The 18,612-nt window shown below is 55.2% G+C and overlaps 2 protein-coding genes across 2 annotated transcripts; both read right to left on the minus strand.

Moving 5' to 3' along the window:
- Nucleotides 1–2,418, minus strand: PFN3 (profilin 3). Its single transcript, XM_012787288.2, has 2 exons — nucleotides 2,290–2,418; nucleotides 1–828 (listed from the first exon to the last, which is right to left on the minus strand). Exon 2 carries the CDS (start codon nucleotides 472–474, stop codon nucleotides 61–63), a length of 414 nt encoding a protein of 137 aa, XP_012642742.1. The 5' UTR covers nucleotides 475–828; nucleotides 2,290–2,418; the 3' UTR covers nucleotides 1–60.
- Nucleotides 2,419–2,527: 109 nt separating this feature from the next.
- F12 (coagulation factor XII) lies at nucleotides 2,528–10,154 on the minus strand. The gene is made up of 14 exons (XM_020284841.2): nucleotides 10,030–10,154; nucleotides 9,639–9,696; nucleotides 6,298–6,397; nucleotides 6,080–6,150; nucleotides 5,670–5,780; nucleotides 5,401–5,532; nucleotides 5,163–5,267; nucleotides 4,867–5,032; nucleotides 4,528–4,769; nucleotides 4,191–4,422; nucleotides 3,870–4,006; nucleotides 3,629–3,778; nucleotides 2,961–3,109; nucleotides 2,528–2,869 (listed from the first exon to the last, which is right to left on the minus strand). Exons 1-14 carry the CDS (start codon nucleotides 10,084–10,086, stop codon nucleotides 2,702–2,704), a joined length of 1,878 nt encoding a protein of 625 aa, XP_020140430.1. The 5' UTR covers nucleotides 10,087–10,154; the 3' UTR covers nucleotides 2,528–2,701.
- Between the last annotated feature and the right edge of the window lie 8,458 nt (nucleotides 10,155–18,612).

Raw genomic sequence — 18,612 nt, forward strand, 5'->3', positions numbered from 1 at the left:
GCGCATCCAAGTCGCGCTTTTTATTCCCGCCGCCTGCCCCCGGGCGGCCCCGGGGCTGCGCTAGGCGCCCTGCGTGCGCAGCCCGCGGATCAGCTCGTGCACCGTCTTGTTGAGGACGCCGCCGTGCACGCCGCGCCGGCCCATGAGCACGAGCAGCGCGCGCGGCGAGTGGCCCACGCAGACGGCGCGCCCGTCCAGCCCCTTGGTGCGCGCGTCCAGCACGCCGTCGCCCTCGGCCAGCAGGTGGTCGCGGATGACGCAGCAGCGGCGGCCCGCCACGCTCAGGCCGGCCTGCAGGAAGGTGCGCCGGTCCGGCCCGGTGAGCACGCCCACCTCCTGCGGCGAGATGGCCGCCAGCAGCCCGCCGGGCCGCGACGCCCACACGCAGCGGTTGTCCGCGTGGCCCACGATGGCCACGTCGTCGATTCGCTGGTCCCGCAGCACCGCGCTGATGTAGCCTTTCCAGTCGCCCATCCCGCTCGGGGTGCGTGCGCCCTCGGCCTGGCGCTGCTGCTGCGAACGGGTGTCCCGCAGCTGGCCGCGCCTGCGGGGCTACCACCGCGTGCGCAGGGGCGGGGCTGTGACGCGACGCGCCCACGACACAGAGCCGCCTAGGCTGGAGAACGCGGGGACGTTCGCGGGGCACGCCTGCAGAAGTTCCAACGTCAGGCCGTAGGAGAGAATTATCAGGTCCTCCAAAACCAATTTAAGGCCGGGTGCGGTGGCCCCCCCCCCCCTGTAATCCCGGCACTCCGGGAGGCCGAGGCTGCAGCGTCATCGCTTGAGCTCAGGAGTTCCAGGCTCAGCAAGAGCCAGACCCTGTCTCTGCTAAAAACAGAAAGAAATTAGCTGGACAACTAAAATAAGAAAAAAATTAGCTGGGCATGGTGGCGCATGCCTGTAGTCCCAGCTACTCGGGAGGCTGAGGCAGGAGGATCACTTGAGTTTGAGGTTGCTGTGAGCTATAGGTTGACACCATGGCACTCTACTCAGGACAACATAGTGAGACTCTGTCTCAAAAAAAAGAAAAAAAAAAAGAAAAGAAACTGAAATGGACCATTAAAAAGATGGGTTAAGAGCCAGGCATGGTGGCTCACACCAGTAATCCTAGCACTCTGGGAGGCCAAGGCCAGAGGATCGCTCAAGGTCAGGAGTTCAAAACCAGCCTGAGCAAGAGGGAGACCCCGTCTCTACTAAAAATAGAAGAAATTAATTGGCCAACTAAAAATATATAGAAAAAATTAGCCGGGCACGGTGGCGCATGCCTGTAATCCCAGCTACTCGGAAGGCTGAGGCAGGAGGACTGCTTGAACCCAGGAGTTTGAGGTTGCTGTGAGCTAGGCTGACACCACGACACTCAACTCTAGCCCAGGTAACAGAGTGAGACACTGTCTCAAAAAAAAAAAAAAAAAAAAGTGCTCACACCTGTAATCCTAGCAGTCTGGGAGGCCGAGGCGGGCAGATTGCTCGAGGTCAGGAGTTCAAAACCAGCCTGAGCAAGAGCGAGACCCCCCTCTCTACTATAAATAGAAAGAAAAACTAATTGGCCAACTAATATGTATAGAAAAAATTAGCCAGGCATGGTGGCACATGCCTGTAGTCCCAGCTATTCGGGAGGCTGAGGCAGGAGGATCGCTTGAGCCCAGGAGTTGGAGGTTGCTGTGAGCTAGGCTGACGCCACGGCACTCACTCTAGCCCATCTAACAGAGTGAGACACTCTCTCAAAAAAAAAAAAAAAAAAGATGTGTTAAGAACAAAAAGATGCCATGTCTGGACAGCTGGACCCCTCCACCTGTAAGGGAACCGTTCAACCCCAGACTGTAGTTCTCCAAAGTTAGAGCGCATTAGAACCCGCTGAAATCTGGGCTGTTAAACAGATTGCTGCTAGACTTGCTGTTTTAGTAGTATGAGGTCTAGCCCAAGAATCTGTATTGTCTAGCAAGCTCCCTGGGACTTTGAGACCCACTGGCCTAGTGCCTTTGGGATGGGGTCGCTGGTGTTCCAAGTCACCAGCCTTCAGGGCCCATACCACTGTTTCCATGTTAAGCATTTCTAACTATGCATCTCTCAACCTTGGATGCACTTGGAATTATCTGGGGAGTTTAAAAAACATACCAGGACCCACGCCCCATTCCTAGAGATAACTGGTTTAATTGGCCTGAGGCGGGTCTTGGGCATACATAGGCTCAAAAAGCTCTCTAGGTGATCCCAAGGTATAGTCAAGACTGAGAACTGTTGCTCTGTAAACTTACGTGTGAATTTCTTGTGAAAAATAATATGGGGAGTCACCTTGCACAGTGCTGCTTACAGCGAGCCTCCGTACGTAAACTTTAGCTGGACAGGAATCTGCATCTTGCATGTTGCGATCGAGTAGATCTTGTTCTCTGAGAGCTGAGAAGCTGTTGTGCCAGCTTCTGTCTTGGCATTTCCCGACAGGGCCCACGAAGAGCTCTCTCGGCATTTTTAGTTTGTTTTTTGAGACAGGGTTTCCTTTCCTTACGCACGCTAGAGGGCAGCGGGCAGCCTCTCAGTATTATCAAAGCGCTTTATTGAGTTTCTGGGCTGTGCCTGGTGCCAGGCTGGTGGCTCGGTGGCGGTGGGGGGGGGGATGGAATGGGACACAATTTTTGCCGTCCATGATCACCCTGGTCACTATCCCATTCTGGAATTACCGAGGGGGATAAGACGAGTCCCTGGACAATCAGGAAGCGGTGTGCTCTTGGATCCAAGCCAGGTAGTTTGCCACGTCGGTGTAGACGCCTGGCTTGTTGCGGTCACCACAGCCGGAGCCCCAGCTGACGATGCCTCGCAGAGTGAGCCGTTGCTCAGCGGCCTCGTCCTCACACACCAGCGGGCCTCCAGAGTCACCCTGGGTGGGAAACACGCGGCTCCTTGTCCTCGGCCTGGGGTCTGTGCCTGGCAAGCTTGGGGGAGGACGCCAGCCCGAGCTAAGGCCTCACCTGGCACGCATCGGTGCCGCCCTCGAGGAAGCCGGCACAGAGCATGCCAGGGAGGACGGCGGCCCCGTGCACGTCGGGGGCTGAGCAGCGCTCCAGGGAGATGAAGGGCACCTGCGCCTCTTGCAGGAAGCTGGAATATTCCTCCGCCCCTGCGAACCGGGAGCACCTTGCTCACAACCCTCCCGACGGCGCGGACGCTCGCCGCCCGGGCAATGTGCCGTCGAGGCCGCGCCAGGCGCTTCCAGACCCACGCGTGTCCTTGCTCTCCAGCAAGCCCGAGAGAGGGAGTGGCCGCGTTCCGCTAGGCGGGGCGGAAGCGGGAGCCCCACTCTCACCTCCCGCCAGGTGTCTCAGAACCTGGCTCCCAAAGAGCCCGCGGGCTGCTCGAGCGCGGGCCGCTATCCCAGTCAGCCCTTGCAGGCCAGCGCCCAGAGGGAGCCAAGGGAAACTGCGGTTCTCCCTGCACCCCCAGAGACTGGGGGCCCAGCAGTGAATCCCAGGCCTCGGGAGGAGCAGACCGTGGAGACAAGGGCCCTACACGTTCTCACAACCCATGGTGTCCGCGCGCGCGGCCTCTCCTGGAGCCACCCTGGAGGATTCCAAAGCCGGGGCTTCTGCGGCCTCCCCCGGTGGCTAAAGGTCTCCCCGGCCCCCGCTGCTGTGCCTACCCTCGAACTGGTGGCCCCAGCCGGCCACCTGGCAGAGCGCGGCCTGGAGCTCGGCCTGCGGGGCGGCGCCGCTGGGCAAGCACACCGGCTGGACGTAGTCCGACGGGAGCGCGCAGCTGCCGTCCGCACTCTCTTGCAGGCGCAGCAGAGCTAGCCGGGCAGAGAGCCGCGTGAGGCAGGGACGCCGGCCCGAGCCCTTCCCAGCCTGCGTCCCCTCCCCCGCGGGGGCGCACGCACGCACCCAGGTCGTGCTGGTAGCTGACGGGCGAGAAGGCCTCGTGCAGGCGGTAGGAGCGCACGGCCAGCGTCTGGCACTGCTTGCAGCTCTGGTTGTGGCGGTCCTGGCCGAGTACCACCGTCAGCTCCTCGGCCGCCGGCCTGCGGGCGGGGTGCGGGGCAGGCATCGCGCTCGGTTCCCGCTGCGAGCTCTGGGGAGGGGGGGGCGCGGGGGGGAGATTCCTGCGCTCCGGGGAGCTCGGGAGGGGCGGGGGGAGGTGGGGCGCGAGCTCGGAGGGGAGGGGAGCTGGGGTCCCGGGAGGGTGCTGGGCGGGTGGGTACTCGCCGGTCCTGCAGGCAGTGGGCCGCGGTCAGCACCCAGCAGGGCCCAATGAGGCTGCCGGCGCAGAAACGCTGGCCCCAGTACAGCGCGGCGATGTAAGGGTGCGCCCCGGGCAGCGCCACCAGTCCGCCGACGACGCGGCTCAGCGAGGACAGCCGCTTCCGGAGCCTCTTTCCGCAGCCGAGCTGGCCGGTCCCGGCCGGGGGGCTCCGCTGCTCCAGCTTCGGGAGCAGGGCTGTAGGAGGAGCCTAGGCTGAGGACAGGGAACCCCACCGCCCGGTGGCTGGAATCGAGCTCGCCCCGCGCCCTCTCCGCTGACTCCCCGCCTCTTCCTAACGACCTGGGGTCTGGGACTGGGGCTGCGTCTGGGTCGTGGGCTGAGGCTTCTGCAACAACGGCGGGTGCTGCGGGGGCGAGGGCGGGGGCTGCGGGGGCGAGGGCAGGTCCTGACGCCCCGCGGGGACCCGGAGCGGGGGCGCCGCCTGGACTGGGGGCTGGCACCGTGCCAGGTCGCAATACTCCCAGCTCAACCGGTCGCCGCTCCACACAAAGCACCATGGGCGGGTGTCATTGTCCGGGTTCCTGTAACCGCAAGGGGGGCGCAGATGAGAGCGCCGGAGCCCCAGAGCGCGGCCGGGCGGAGGGCACGCGCCTGCCCGCCCCACCCGGTTTTGCGCACCGGCAAAAGGGGTGGCCGCCCAGTCCCCACTTCAGCGCTTGCTCGGCAGTCACGTTCCGGTAGGTGGTCTCGGAGGCCCACGGCTGGCACGGCGCTCCCGAGAGCGTGGTCTGGGCCATGCCGCGGTAGCTGAGCCCGCGACCGTCGCGGCAGCGCGCCTCGGTGTCTGGGGAGAGAGGAGGCTCCCTGCAGCCAGCGCAGGGCTCCCAGGCCGCTCGGCCCGCCGCCTTCCCCTTCGTGGCGAGCACTTCCCGCGTGGCGGCTGGCCCTCTGCCTCCCCTGGGACCCTCACTCACCCACGTCGCAGAAGGGCCCGGCGTAGCCCTCGGGGCACTGGCACAGGCGGAGGCCCTCCGCCTCTAGGCAGCGGCCCCGGTTGAGGCACGGGTTGGCGCGGCAGGCTGGGAGAACAGCGCGCTGAGCCTAAAGACTCCGCGGGGAGCTCCACTCCCACCAACGCTCCACCTGCCCCCCTGCCCCGCTCTGACCTTCAGCCCTCCTCCCTGGCCAGTTCCCAGCCGACGCCGCGCTCACCCCGGCTGGCCACCGGCTTGCAGTGGGCATCCGGACCTCTGCACCGGCATTTGGCCACGCCCGGCGGCTCCACTCTGTACCACATCTCGTCCTCGTGGAAGAACTGGAGAAGTTGAGGCTCAAAACACTTTTCTGGGGACAAAGATGGCCAGTGGTCTCAGGAGAGCCCTGGACCTTGCCAAGTCTCCAGGGATCTGGGGACCACTTCCCTAGGTCCAGGGTGACCGCTGTCCCCAGCACCCCTTCCCCAACCCTTAGCACCTCCTCACCTCTCTGGCAGTGCCTCCCGGTGAGGTGCTCTGGGCAGAGGCAGTGCGGGCCGGTCAGCGTGTTCACACAGGTCCCTCCCTTCTGGCAGGGGCTGTGTTTGCTGCAGTGGTCTGAGATGGACACCGTGGGGAGGAAGAGTAGGGAGTCTGAGTCAGACAGATGGGGCCAAGTCCCTACCTGATCCCACCTGACTTGTGACCCTGGTACTCCAAGTTTCCATGTCTTAGTTTGCCCATGTGCTAAATGGGGCCACCCCCTCCCAGAACTCTCCCTTTGGGCTTCTAGAGGGTATGGTGGGGGGAGGGAAGGGACTGGGCCCAGAATCCCAGGTGTGCGGGGACTGATGGTAACCAGGAAGTAACTGGGGGGAAGAGAGGGCCCTGGGCCCCCCAGAGGCTGTGTGCAGCACCTTTCACGTTCTTGGGCTCTAGGCAGTACGCCCATCGCTGGTCCTGATCAAAGTTAGGGGTGGTAGCACACCTGCAGAAAGACATGAGGCTCCCTGGCTCTGTCCAGGGGCCTGGCCCGCTCGAGCCCCCTCTCTCCAAGAAGAGTTCCTTGGATAAAGGGATGGGCACAATCCATCTCTCCCAAGCCCATGCCCCAATCCCTACTGGGTAGTCTTACCAGGGCCGGGGGCCTGGCTGGCCTTTGTGGATGCATTTATGGTGCAGGCGCCGGTGGTACTGGAAGGGGAAGTGGCAGGGCTCCCCAGTGACAGTGACAACTGCAGGGACAAAACATTCCCTGAGGACGTCTCCATGCCCAACTGCCCTGGCACCGCCCCTCAGGGTCTGACTGGAGAAAGGACAGACCCTCAAAAAGATCATTGTGCACTCAAGACAGTGTCCTGCTTAAGAAATTGGGGAGTCAGACAGCTGGAGCAGGCTCCTGACCCCACCACCTGCTAGCTAGGCAATTCTGCAACCCCAAGACCTGGAAGAGCGCTTGCCACAAAGTAGGTGCTTAATAAATACTTGTTGAAGATTGCAGTCACTTAACCACTCCGAGCCTTGGTTTCCTCATCTATAAAATGAGAATAATAATAGTACAGTTGATCTCCATCACTCACCAATTCCATACTTGAGGACGTGCCCACTTGCCAAAACTTATTTGTAACCTCAAATCAGTACGATGCTTTCAGGGTCATTGGGGGCATGCACAGAACCATGAAAAATTTGCACATTCCCAGCTAAGGTCCAACAAGGTGACGATCTGCTGCTTCTTGTTTCAGCTTGCATATTGCAAACAAGTGTGCTTTTCATACTCTATTTAGTGTAACGTTTTTCACATTTTGTGTTTTTTGATGGTGGTTTTGCTGTTGGAAATGGGCCTCCGAGCCTACTGCTGAAGAGCTGGCCAGTGTCCCTAAGTGCAGGAGGGCTGGGATGTACGTTACGGAGAGAATGCGTCACACAAGCTTTGTTTGGGCAGGAGTTACAGTGCTGTTGGCCGTGAGGTTGACGTTAGCAAATCAACAACGTATATATTAAACAAGATGTCTTTAGACGGAACCACACAAAATAAGGTTATGTACTGATGGCTGATGCAAATGTGACCAAGAGGCTCATGGGAACCTAACAGTATTTGCAAATTCAATGTTCACCGTGACTTTATAGAACACAACTACTGCAAATAATGAGAATTGCCTGTATCTACTTCAGAGGAATGTTGGGACGCTTAACGACATGTACAGCCTGTAAAACACTTTAGCACGTAGTAGGCACTCAATAATAATTTGCAGCGATTTTGATGTTAAAAGGCATAGTGGGCCGGGCTCGGTGGCTCACGCCTGTAATCCTAGCACTTTGGGAGGCCGAGGAGGGCGGATTGCTCAAGGTCAGGAGTTAGAGACTAGCCTGAGAAAGAGCAAGACCCCGTCTCTACTATAAATAGAAAGAAATTAATTGGCCAACTAAGATATATAGAAAAACTTAGCCGGGCATGGTGGTGCATGCCTGTAGTCCCAGCTACTTGGAAGGCTGAGGCAGGAGGATTGCTTGAGCCCAGGAGTTGGAGGTTGCTGTGAGCTAGGCTGACGCCACGGCACTCACTCTAGCCTGGACAACAGAGTGAGACTCTGTCTCAAAAAATAAATAAATAAATAAATAAATAAATAAATAAATAAATAAATAAATAAATAAAATAAAAGGCATAGTGGCACTTGGCATGGGCTGAACCAGGGCCAGGACAGTAAAGGGAGATAGAGGGATCTGAGAGGGACCTTTGAGATGCAAAGGGGACGCACAGAGGAGGGGCCCCAGGTAAGTGACTGGGCAAGGCTAGGGCATGGGTTGGGTCAGGCGAGAGGCTGGGTGTGGGGTGAGGGGAGGAGGCTGAGGGAGTCCAGGCTTGGATTGTGCTGGGCCTCAGTGTTATGCCAAGGGCCCCCCAGAGCAGGGTCCATCTAGATCTCAGGCCCTGGCACCCTGCATGCTCTAGCCACATATTTAGTTCCTGGAAGAATGAAGTCAATGGGGAGCTATGGCAGGACTTGAGGAAGGGGGGTGGCAGGCACCCCTCGTCTAGAAGGGGGCTTGATAATAGAAGCTAATATGTTTAAAGCATTTTATTTATTTATTTATTTATTTAGAGACAGAGTCTCACTCTGTTGCCCTGGCTAGAGTGAGTGCCATGGCGTCAGCCTAGCTCACAGCAACCTCAAACTCCTGGGCTCAAGCGATCCTCCTGCCTCAGCCTCCTGAGTAGCTGGGACTGCAGGCATGCGCCGCCATGCCCGGCTAATTTTTTCTACATATATATATTAGTTGGCCAATTAATTTCTTTCTATTTTTAGTAGAGACGGGGTCTCGCTCTTGCTCAGGCTGGTTTCAAACTCCTGACCTTGAGCGATCCTCCCGCCTCGGCCTCCCAGAGAGCTAGGATTACAGGCGTGAGCCACCTCGCCCGGCCTGTTTAAAGCATTTTAAAACATTTACCACACACAGGCTCTGGGCCGAGTGTCTAACATGGATTAACAGCTCAGTTCTCCTTCTCAACAATCCTAAGAAGTTTACTATTACCAGCCTGGTTTTACAGATGGGGAAATTTAAGCTTGGAGGAGTCGAATCACTCGCCCAGAGTCACCCAGCTCCTAAGCAATGAAGCTAGAATTCAGAGGCATTTGCACTCCAGAGACCTGCTCTTGACCCTTCCCTGTGCACCCAGGGCCCTGGGCTCTGTGTGGCATGGCTGATGCCCACGAGATGCATCGAGGAAAGGAAAAGAAGGGGAAGAGCTGGGGAGACCGAGGAAGACCGGCAGGAGCCAGCAGCACATACCCCAAGCATCTGCTCCAAGTCAGGTTCTTGGGCACTCAGACTCAGCCTGAGCCCTGCCCGCAAGGAGCACACGGCTCACTATCACTCTGGGTCACCGGCGCCCATGGGCACAAGACCTGGCACATAGTAGGCACTCAGGTCTGAAATCTAGCCAGAACCGCTCTGTAGATGAGCGTAAAGAGTGCCCAGCCTCACTGGTCTCAAATTCCTGGCCTCAAGCGATCTTCCTGCCTCGGCCTCCTGAAGTGGTAGGATTATAGGCAGGAGCCACTGTGCCCAGCCTGCGTTTTCTTTTCTTTTTTTTTTTTTAATTTCTTTATTTTGTCCCTTATTTTTTCTTTCCTCACTCCTTTGTAAACCCAAGGATATGTTTTCTTTTAAGAGGCTATACTTCTCAGCCACTTTTCCATCTAGGTATGGTCAGTGGATGTAATGGGAAGCATTTCAGAGATGCTCTGGGAGGCCTAAGAAAACACTCTTTTATACCAAATGCTATTGATTTATACACTTTAAATGGATAAATTGTATGCTATGTGAATTATAGCTCAATAAAGCTGTTTTATTAAAAAAAAAAAAAAAAAAGCGTGCCCAGCCTCCCTGCCCTCACTCCAAGGGCCCGAGGCTGCCCCAAGACTGCACGCCCCTCGTCATACTCGGGTACCCAGGAGGAGGAGCCAGGCTACTTACCCACTGTGTGCTCATCCACCTTGACCTTGTGCTCCTTGGGGGCTTTCCAAGGTGGAGCCTGCATGGGAGAGAAGAAGGCAGGGGATTTGCCTACAAAGACATCACCTGCTCCAGATGCCATGCCAGTCCCCAGCTTCCTCTCACAGCCCAGAAGTGCAGAGATTTCCCCCCACTGCCTGGACCCTTCCCTCCTCCTCTCATGGTCTTCTCAAGTCTCCATATCCCCCGGAGGCACAGGCTCTGCCCTCCTATCCACCAGCACTGGTTGTCTATCTCCTCCGCCTGGGCCTTCTGGGCCAGCCTCGCCTTCCCGCACAAGCCTCCCCGTCGCCTGGACTCACGGGTCATGGGCAAAGGCCACAACTGTGCAACAGACCCCCAAGGCTCTCACCGAAAGCGTCGACTCCAGGTGCACAAGCAGGGACCCCAGGAGCAGCAGAGCCCTCATGGCGTCCGTGCGTTAACCCAACTCCCTGCCCAGGAGCCCAGATCGATAGGGCCGGCCAAAGGTCTCTGAGGCCTGGGCAGTGGAGGCCGGTCCAGCTGGGACCTGGGCTATTTGTGCAACGCCACTCGGAGCAGCTTCCTGCGTAAGCCCTGCAGGGTAGGGAGTTGGCAGTTGCCGGGCGGGGGTAGAATGTTCCCACCTCTTTCCTGGATAGTGGGACTGGCAGAGGAAAAGGGACATTATGGTGTACCAGGCCCTCATCTGGGGATGAGGTATTAAGGAGATCAAAGAGAAGCTCCCTACCAGAGGGATCTTAAGAGTCCATTAAGAAGTATACTGGCCAGGCGCGGTGGCTCACGCCTGTCATCCTGGCTCTCTGGGAGGCCGAGGCGGGCGGATTGCTCAAGGTCAGGAGTTCAAAACCAGCCTGAGCAAGAGCGAGAGCCCGTCTCTACTATAAATAGAAAGAAATTAATTGGCCAACTAAAAATATATAGAAAAAGTTAGCCGGGCATGGTGGCGCATTCCTGTAGTCCCAGCTACTCGGGAGACTGAAGCATGAGGATCACTTGAGCCCAGGAGATTGAGGTTGCTGTGAGCTAGGCTGATGCCACGGCACTCACTCTAGCCTGGGCAACAAAGTGAGACTCTGTCTCAAAAAAAAAAAGTGTACTGTAGGCCAGGCATGGTGGCTCATGCCTGTAATCCCAGCACTCTGGGAGGCCGAGGCAGGTGGATTGCTCGAGGTCAGGAGTTCAAAACTAGCCTGAGCAAGAGTGAGACCCCCCATCTCTACTATAAATAGAAACAAATTTATTGGCCAACTAAAAATATATAGAAAAAAATTAGCTGGGCATGGTGGCGCATGCCTGTAGTCCCAGCTACTCGGGAGGCTGAGGCAGGAGGATCGCTTGAGCCCAGGAGTTTGAGGTTGCTGTGAGCTAGGCTGACGCCACGGCACTCTAGCCTGGGTGACAGAGTGAGACTCTGTCTCAAAAAGAAAAAGAAGTGTATTGTATTAATTTTCTATTGCTATGTAACAAATTTCCATAAACTTAGTGGCTTAAAACAATACTTGTTTCTTAGTTCACAAATCTGCAGGTCAAAAACCTGGTACTGCGTGACCGGGTTTTCTGCTCAGGATATCCCGAAGCCAAGATCAAGGCTGTGTTCTCTGGAGGCTCTGGGGGAAGATTCACTCCCAAGCTCATTCAGGTTGTGTGCAGAATTCACTTCCTCGTGGCTGTGCGCTTGCAAGCTGTCAGCCAGCAGCCACCCTCGGCTCCTGGAGGCTGCCCGCACTCCTGGCCCTGTGACCCCTCCGTCTTCAAAGCCAGCAACAGGGGATCTCCCCCGTGTCAACTCCGTCACGTTGTGAATCTCCTTTGCGAGGAAGAACCCTGTCCCTTTCCAGGATTTGCCTGATTAGGTCAGGCCCACCAATGGTAATCTCCTATCTTCAGGTCAACTGATTGGGGACCTTAATTACATTTGCAAAATTCTGTCACAGAAACATCTAGATTAGCGTTTGACTGAGTAACTGTGAGAAGGCGTGCAGGCCCCGGGGTGGAGATCTTGGGGGTCGCCTTAGAATTCTATAAAGCCAAGAAAGCAAATGATTTCATGAAAAAGGTGATAAACCAAGGGGCACTGAAATGTATAGTTGGAGCACAAGAGAGGAAGACGAGGTGGACATGTGCTGTTTTTCCTGCCCAGCGTTTGTCCTGGTTCAGTAACGATGCCTTGATTTTTGCTTTAGGAAACATCCCTCCCTCACTTTCTCCAGGAGCCGCTAGCAGCCACCTCTACCCTCAGTTGTAGGGTTGGGGGTGTGGCCTAGCTGTGGCCGGTCAGAGAGTGGCATCTCTAGACCTCAGTGATTGGTTCAGAGATAAGCATATGCACAAGTTAGGCCAATCAGCGTCTGCCTTGGAAGTTTTGCCAGCACTTTTTGGAAAGCAGTCCTTTCTTCCCACGGAGGTCGCTGAGCACATAGAATGTGGGTCTGGAGATGCTGTGAGGATGAGGATGCACAGACAGCCCTGCAGAGAGGTCCGCCATGCTGTGAGGATGCACAGGCAGCCCTGCAGAGAGGCCCTTGTGGGGAGAGAAGTAAAGCCTCCTGCCAACAAGCAGCACCACTCTGACAGCCACGGGAAGGAGCCACCTCAGAGGTGATCACTTCCGCCCCACCTGACATCTGGCTTGCAACCTCGTGAGAAACCTCGAGCCCCAACCGTCCAGCTAAGCTGCTGCTGAATTCCTGGCCATCAGAAACTGTGAGAAATCATTATTAATTGCTGTTGTTGTTGTTGTTGTAAACCATAAGTTTTAGGGTGATCTGTTAGACTTTTGATAACTAACAGTGATGGATTGATTCCTCGTGACTCCAGGAGCCTGGATCCTAAAACTAGAAGTATCCTTAGGACTTCTCAGTTATATGAGCCAAAAAGCCAATTTGAGTAGACTCCTGTCACTTTCAATCAAAGGAGTCCTAGGGGATACAAAGCACGTTAGGGGACGTGAAGACAGAGCGCAGCAACTTATTGACTCTGCTAGAGGAGAAGGTGTCTGTGGAAGCCTCTGGAACAGAAGCACAGCAGAAGGAGGGCCCCTTTGCAACCGTGGCTTCAAAGGCAGCATGTTGATGTGACACTGTTAAGTCAGTGATGAAACTGAAGCTGTGAGGTGGACAGATGAGCTCATTAATGTGAAAGCACCTTTGTTGGTTCTATTTTTTTTTTTTTTTTTTTGAGACAGAGTCTCGCTTGTCGCCCAGGCTAGAGTGAGTGCCGTGACGTCAGCCTCGCTCACAGCAACCTCAAACTCCTGGGCTCAAGTAATCCTTCTGCCTCAGCCTCCCGAGTAGCTGGGACTACAGGCATGTGCCACCATGCCCGGCTAATTTTATATATATATATATATGTATGTATTGGCCAATTAATTTCTTTCTATTTATAGTAGAGACGGGGTCTCGCTCTTGCTCAGGCTGGTTTTGAACTCCTGACCTTGAGCAATCCACCCACCTCGGCCTCCCAGAGAGCTAGGATTACAGGCGTGAGCCACCGCGCCCGGCCTTTTTTTTTTTTTTTTTTTTTTAAGAGACAGGGTCTTGCTGTATTGGTCCAGCTGGCTTCGAACTCCTGGGCTCAGGAGATCCTCCTGCCTCAGCCTCCCCAGTAGCTGGGACTACAGGTGCATGCCACTGCACCCAGCTCTTTGTCAGTTCTTTTTTTTTTTTTTTTGAGACAGTCTCACTTTGTTGTCCAGGCTAGAGTGAGTGCCGTGGCGTTAGCTTAGCTCACAGCAACCTCCAACTCCTGGGCTCAAGCAATCCTCCTGCCTCAGCCTCCCGAGTAGCTGGGACTACAGGCATGTGCCACCATGCCCGGCTAATTTTTTATATATATATATCAGTTGGCCAATTACTTTCTTTCTATTTATAGTAGAGACGGGGTCTCGCTCTTGCTCAGGCTGGTTTCGAACTCCTGACCTCGAGCAATCCGCCCCGCCTCGGCCTCCCAGAGTGCTAGGATTACAGGCGTGAGCCACCGCGCTTGGCCTTCTTTGTCAGTTCTTTTTTTTTTTTTTTTTTTTTTTTTTTTGAGACAGAGTCTCGCTTTGTTGCCCAGGCTAGAGTGAGTGCCATGGCGTCAGCCTGGCTCACAGCAACCTCAATCTCCGGGGCTCAGCGATCCTCCTGCCTCAGCCTCCCGAGTAGCTGGGACTACAGGCATGCACCACCATGCCCGGCTAATTTTTTGTATATATATTTTTAGTTGGTCAAGTAATTTATTTCTATTTTTGGTAGAGACGGGGTCTCGCTCAGGCTGGTTTCGAACTCCTGACCTTGAGCAATCCGCCCGCCTCGGCCTCCCAAAGTGCTAGGATTACAGGCGTGAGCCACCACGCCCGGCCTCTTTGTCAGTTCTTAATTGCACCTGAGTATAGACCTTGGCCCTAGGGCCAGTCCCACATCGGCCCCTTCCTTCTGGGGACAGGCCAGCTCTCCCTCTGAATGGATGGGACCTTTTGAACAAGCCTTCACGATGCACACGGGTTTGCAGGCACCCCAAATAATACAAGTAACTGCACAGAAGCCTGAATGCAGCCTGTCAAATGACAAACGTGGTGAGCACATGGTGCCCTGCAGGCAGCGTGAGATGAGGCCTGAGATCCATTGGGAATTTGGATGTTCAGCACTTATTCTTCCTTCCTCTTCCTCTAGTCTTTCAGTTTCTTTTTGTGGGTCACCCCTCCCTAGTTGTGTGGTGGAAGGGAACTTTCTAAAGGCCATTTCCCACCGTGGAAGGCTAATGGCCCAGATCAACCTTTCCCAACCATGGCATGGCCAGAAGGAGCTAAACTCAGCCCATGGGCGTCCTCCCCCAGTACTCTGAATCCTGATCAAGCCACACAAGGGTGGCGAGAAAAGTTGGAGGTTTGGATTTGCACGACCTGTGCCCCGACCAGATTGTCCCTCCCACATGGCATAAGTTAGGGTGCTTCCAAAAACCAGGCTTACACAGGAGGGGAATTCAAATTCATCATTTCATGTCACAAGATGTTAGAACAGAGGGCCTCCAGAAACAGTGCTTTCACTGGTCTAACAATTTCATCAAGAACCCAAGTTATTTCTCTTCTTTTTTTTTTTTTTTTTTTTTCTTGAGACAGAGTCTCGCTTTGTTGCCCAGGCTAGAGTGAGTGCCATGACATCAGCCTAGCTCACAGCAACCTCAAACTCCTGGGCTCAAGCAGTCCTCCTGCTTCAGCCTCCTGAGTAGCTGGGACTACAGGCATGCGCCACCATGCCCGGCTAATTTTTTCTATATATATTAGTTGGCCAATTAATTTCTTTCTATTTATAGTAGAGACGGGGGTCTCGCTCTTGCTCAGGCTGGTTTCGAACTCCTGAGCTCAAACGATCCACCCGCCTTGGCCTCCCAGAGAGCTAGGATTACAGGCGTGAGCCACCGCGCCCGGCCTATTTCTCTTCTTGTTTGTCCTCAGCGTGCACACCTCCAGGCTGACCCCTCACGGTCACAGGATGGCTGCCACAGCTCCAAGAAATCACACCTAAACTCACCAGTGATTGAGTGGAGGAGAGGCACCTTCCCTTCCACTAGCTCCTTCTTAGGAACCAAGGAGCCTTCCTCAAAGAACCCTAAGCAGACTTCCTCTCATGGCTCATTGGCCAGAACTGGGCCATATGACACCCCTCTGTCTCTGGCAAGGATGAGGAGATCCCCATAACTGGCTTAGACGATTAACCCTGGAGCTAGGGCAGAAGCACGTGAGGTAAAGTGGCCACCAGAACAGAACTGGGACTCTGCGAACAAGGTGGACACCCTCAGCATCCTCGGCACAAGGGACATCACTGCTTCCTGCTTCCTCACCTGCCTGTGGCCCTTCATTCCTGCCCATCTCCAGGCCTATTCCTTCTCGAGGTGGCTGTGCACCCATGAGGGCCTTCTCGGAAAGCTCCTTTTGTTTAAGTAGCCAGAGTCATTTTCTGTTGCTTGCGCCAAGAACACTCTCTCTTCCTCACGCTTCCAGCCTAAGTAGCCACCCAGCTCTGTTCATCCCACTGCCTGAACATTTCTCAGGTCTTTCCACCTCTCTCAATTCTAACTGCCTCTTTCTTTTACTTCCAGAAAATTCAAGGTGGCTACAGCTGCGGAACATAATTTGAGAGCCTGTAATGAACGTCTATCCTTTCCCCTGTTTAGCATTCATTTTCCCTTCTTCTAGTAATGACCCTTGATGTTTCTTTGGGGAGTCACCTATCCCTTCCCGCCATCAATATTCATAAAATAAAGCTTACCCCATCCCTTGGCTGAGGGTGGAGTGGGCATGTGACCCAGACCTGGCCAATCAGAATACCACCTCTCTTTGTCCTCAGTGATTGGTTCAAAATGAACACCAGACCCAAGTCAAACCAATGAGAGGCAGCCCCAGGATTTTTGCTGGCATCATCAAACTAAAGGCCTCTCTCTGTCTCTCTCTCTCTCCTTCTTCCTCTTTCTCTCTCTCCTTCTTCCTCTCCCCCTTTCTTAGAGACAGGGGTCTAGCTCTGTATTTTTTGTAGAGGTGGGTTCTCCCTCTTGCTCAGGATGGTCTTGCACTCCTGGCCTCAAATGATCCTCCTGCCCTGGCCTCCCGAAGTGCTGGGATTACAGGTGTGAGCCTCTGTGCCTAAGGCTTTCTCTTTCCATAAAGGTTGCTACATTCCTAGCAAATGAGCCTGGGGCTTCTGGCACTCATCTTTAACAGAGAGGGGCACTCACCTCCCTCTCTCAGAGGGAGAACCTGCCTGAGAGCAAAGACAGCACAGACTGCAAGCAAGCCAGGGTGTAGGAAGGACAGATTTTTGAATGATACCTTTGGGGATCCAGGACCCAGAGACACTTGAAGTCAGAACCACCACCCGCACTTTTCAGTTACTTGCACCAATAAACTTCCTTGTTTGCCTAACCCAATTTTAGTCACAACCCAAAGTCCTAACTGATGCAAGAGTTCATACACTGTTACCAGGAAGTTCCTAAAACAAAACAAACCCCTCACGATTAGCTGTGTAAGTCAGTAGCTTAAAGGACAGAAAAATAATGACCTTAGAAGCAGGGTGGGGAAGCGTTGGACTTGAGTCAGGAGACCTGCCAATGTCATCTTGGCCCCTGCCCCCCAGCGGGATGCTGGGTAAGGAGCTCAGCCTCTCTGGCCCGGAATCGCCACTCCTCTTGGGGAAGGATGGGCACTCGTGCTGTCTGGCTGACCTGTGGGGGTATTTGAATGGGAACGCCCGTGAAAAGGCAGAGCCTGGTGTATGGGTGAAGCCCAGTCCATAGAAGTTTGCAAAGAAGCTTCCCCATGTGGACACACTCTTCCCGGCTATTTCTGCACACCTGCCCCCGGCTCTCCCTGCACACCTCCGTGTCTTCTGCCCACTGCTTCAGACGGGAGCAGGAAGGCACCATGGCCTTCTCCCTGGCCTCTTTCTACGGCTGGACTGTGGGCACGGGGGGTGAGGAGCCGCCAGGTCTGCTCACGGTGTCTGGGTAGGCACAGGCACACACACACACACACCCACTCCTCTTCAGTGAGACTCAGGCATAGATTTCAAGAGGTTGCAGAACTGCCTGTTCAAAGAGAAGGGTACAGGACCAGAAGGTACCCGGCCCACCACCCTTCACTCCTCGGTTGCTGGCATTGGGGTCCCCCCAGTCACTCAGGCAGGTACAGCGGAGCCTTTACACAAGTAGGAGCCACTCCTTCCTGTAGACCAGCGCCGTCCAGCAGAACTTTCTGTGATGATGACAGTGTTCTCTGTGACGCCCAATACAGTAGCCACTGGTCACACGTGGCTACTGAGCACTTGCAATGTGGCCAGTGTGACTGAGGAACTGATTTTTTATTTTATTTAATTAATCATTTAAATGGCCACATGTGCTGGTGGCTGCTGTGCTGGACAGACGCAGCCCCAGACGCGGGGGAGAGGAGGTCGGGGTGCAGCTGAGTGAGAGGGAAGGGGCGGGAGACCACACGGAGGAGAGAGAAGCAGGGGCCTTCGCGGCTCATGGGGAGCAGTGTGGGTGTATTTTTTAAGTGCAATGGGAAGTCTATTAGTTATCTATCACTGCCTAACAAATTGTCCTCCAAATTCAGCAGCATAAAAGGACAAACAGCCGGGTGCGGTGGCTCACGCCTGTAATCCTAGCACTCCGGGAGGCCGAGGCAGGCGGATTGCTCGAGGTCAGGAGTTCAAAACCAGCCTGAGCAAGTGCGAGACCCCGTCTCTACCATAAATAGAAAGAAATTAATTGGCCAACTAACATATATATAGAAAAAATTAGCCGGGCATGGTGGGGCATGCCTGTAGTCTCAGCTACTTGGGAGGCTGAGGCAGGAGGATCGCTTGAGCCCAGGAGTTTGAGGTTGCTGTGAGCGAGGCTGACACCACGGCACTCGCTCTAGCCTGGGCAACAAAGCGAGACTCTGTCTCAAAAAATAAATAAATAAAAATAAAAAATAAATAAAAGGACAAACAGTGGCCAGGCACCGTGGCTCATGCTCGTAATCCTAGCACTTTGGGTGGCCGAAGCAGGAGGATGGCTTGAGGCCAGGAATTTGAGAGCAGCTTAGGCAATATAGAGAAACCCCGTTTATGCAAAAATTAAAATAAAAATTAGCCGTGCACGGCGGTACACGCCTGCACGTCCCAGCTACTCCAGAGGCTGAGGCAGGAGGCTTACTTGGGCCCAGGAGTTGGAGGCTGCAGCGAGCTGAGATTGCACCACTGCGCTCCAGCCTGCTGGGCAATGGAGCAAGACATTGGTCTCTAAGGAAAAAGACAAAAAGAACGAACGTTTATGTGTCACAGTTTCCCCGGGGTTGGGGACGCGGGCACTACTTCACCGGATGCCGCTGGATCGGAGTCTCTCCCAGGGCTTTGCCAAGGGCCGGCTGGGGCCGTGGCCACCTGGCCGGGCAGAGGCCCCGCTTCCGAGTCCCCTTGCAAGGTTGTAGTCA

This window comes from Microcebus murinus, chromosome 28 (genome assembly GCF_040939455.1).
Source record: "Microcebus murinus isolate Inina chromosome 28, M.murinus_Inina_mat1.0, whole genome shotgun sequence".
NCBI lineage: Eukaryota > Metazoa > Chordata > Mammalia > Primates > Cheirogaleidae > Microcebus > Microcebus murinus.

Bases quoted from the DNA above. Each gene is read 5' to 3' on its own strand.
- PFN3 (XM_012787288.2), bottom strand. From the start codon at position 474: ATGGGCGACTGGAAAGGCTACATCAGCGCGGTGCTGCGGGACCAGCGA.
- F12 (XM_020284841.2), bottom strand. From the start codon at position 10,086: ATGAGGGCTCTGCTGCTCCTGGGGTCCCTGCTTGTGCACCTGGAGTCG. The intron at 9,697-10,029 runs GTGAGAGCCTTG...TCTCCCATGCAG, and splicing joins ACCTGGAGTCGACGCTTTCG to GCTCCACCTTGGAAAGCCCC. The intron at 4,007-4,190 runs GCGAGTACCCAC...CCCCGCCCGCAG, and splicing joins GCCCACTGCCTGCAGGACCG to GCCGGCGGCCGAGGAGCTGA.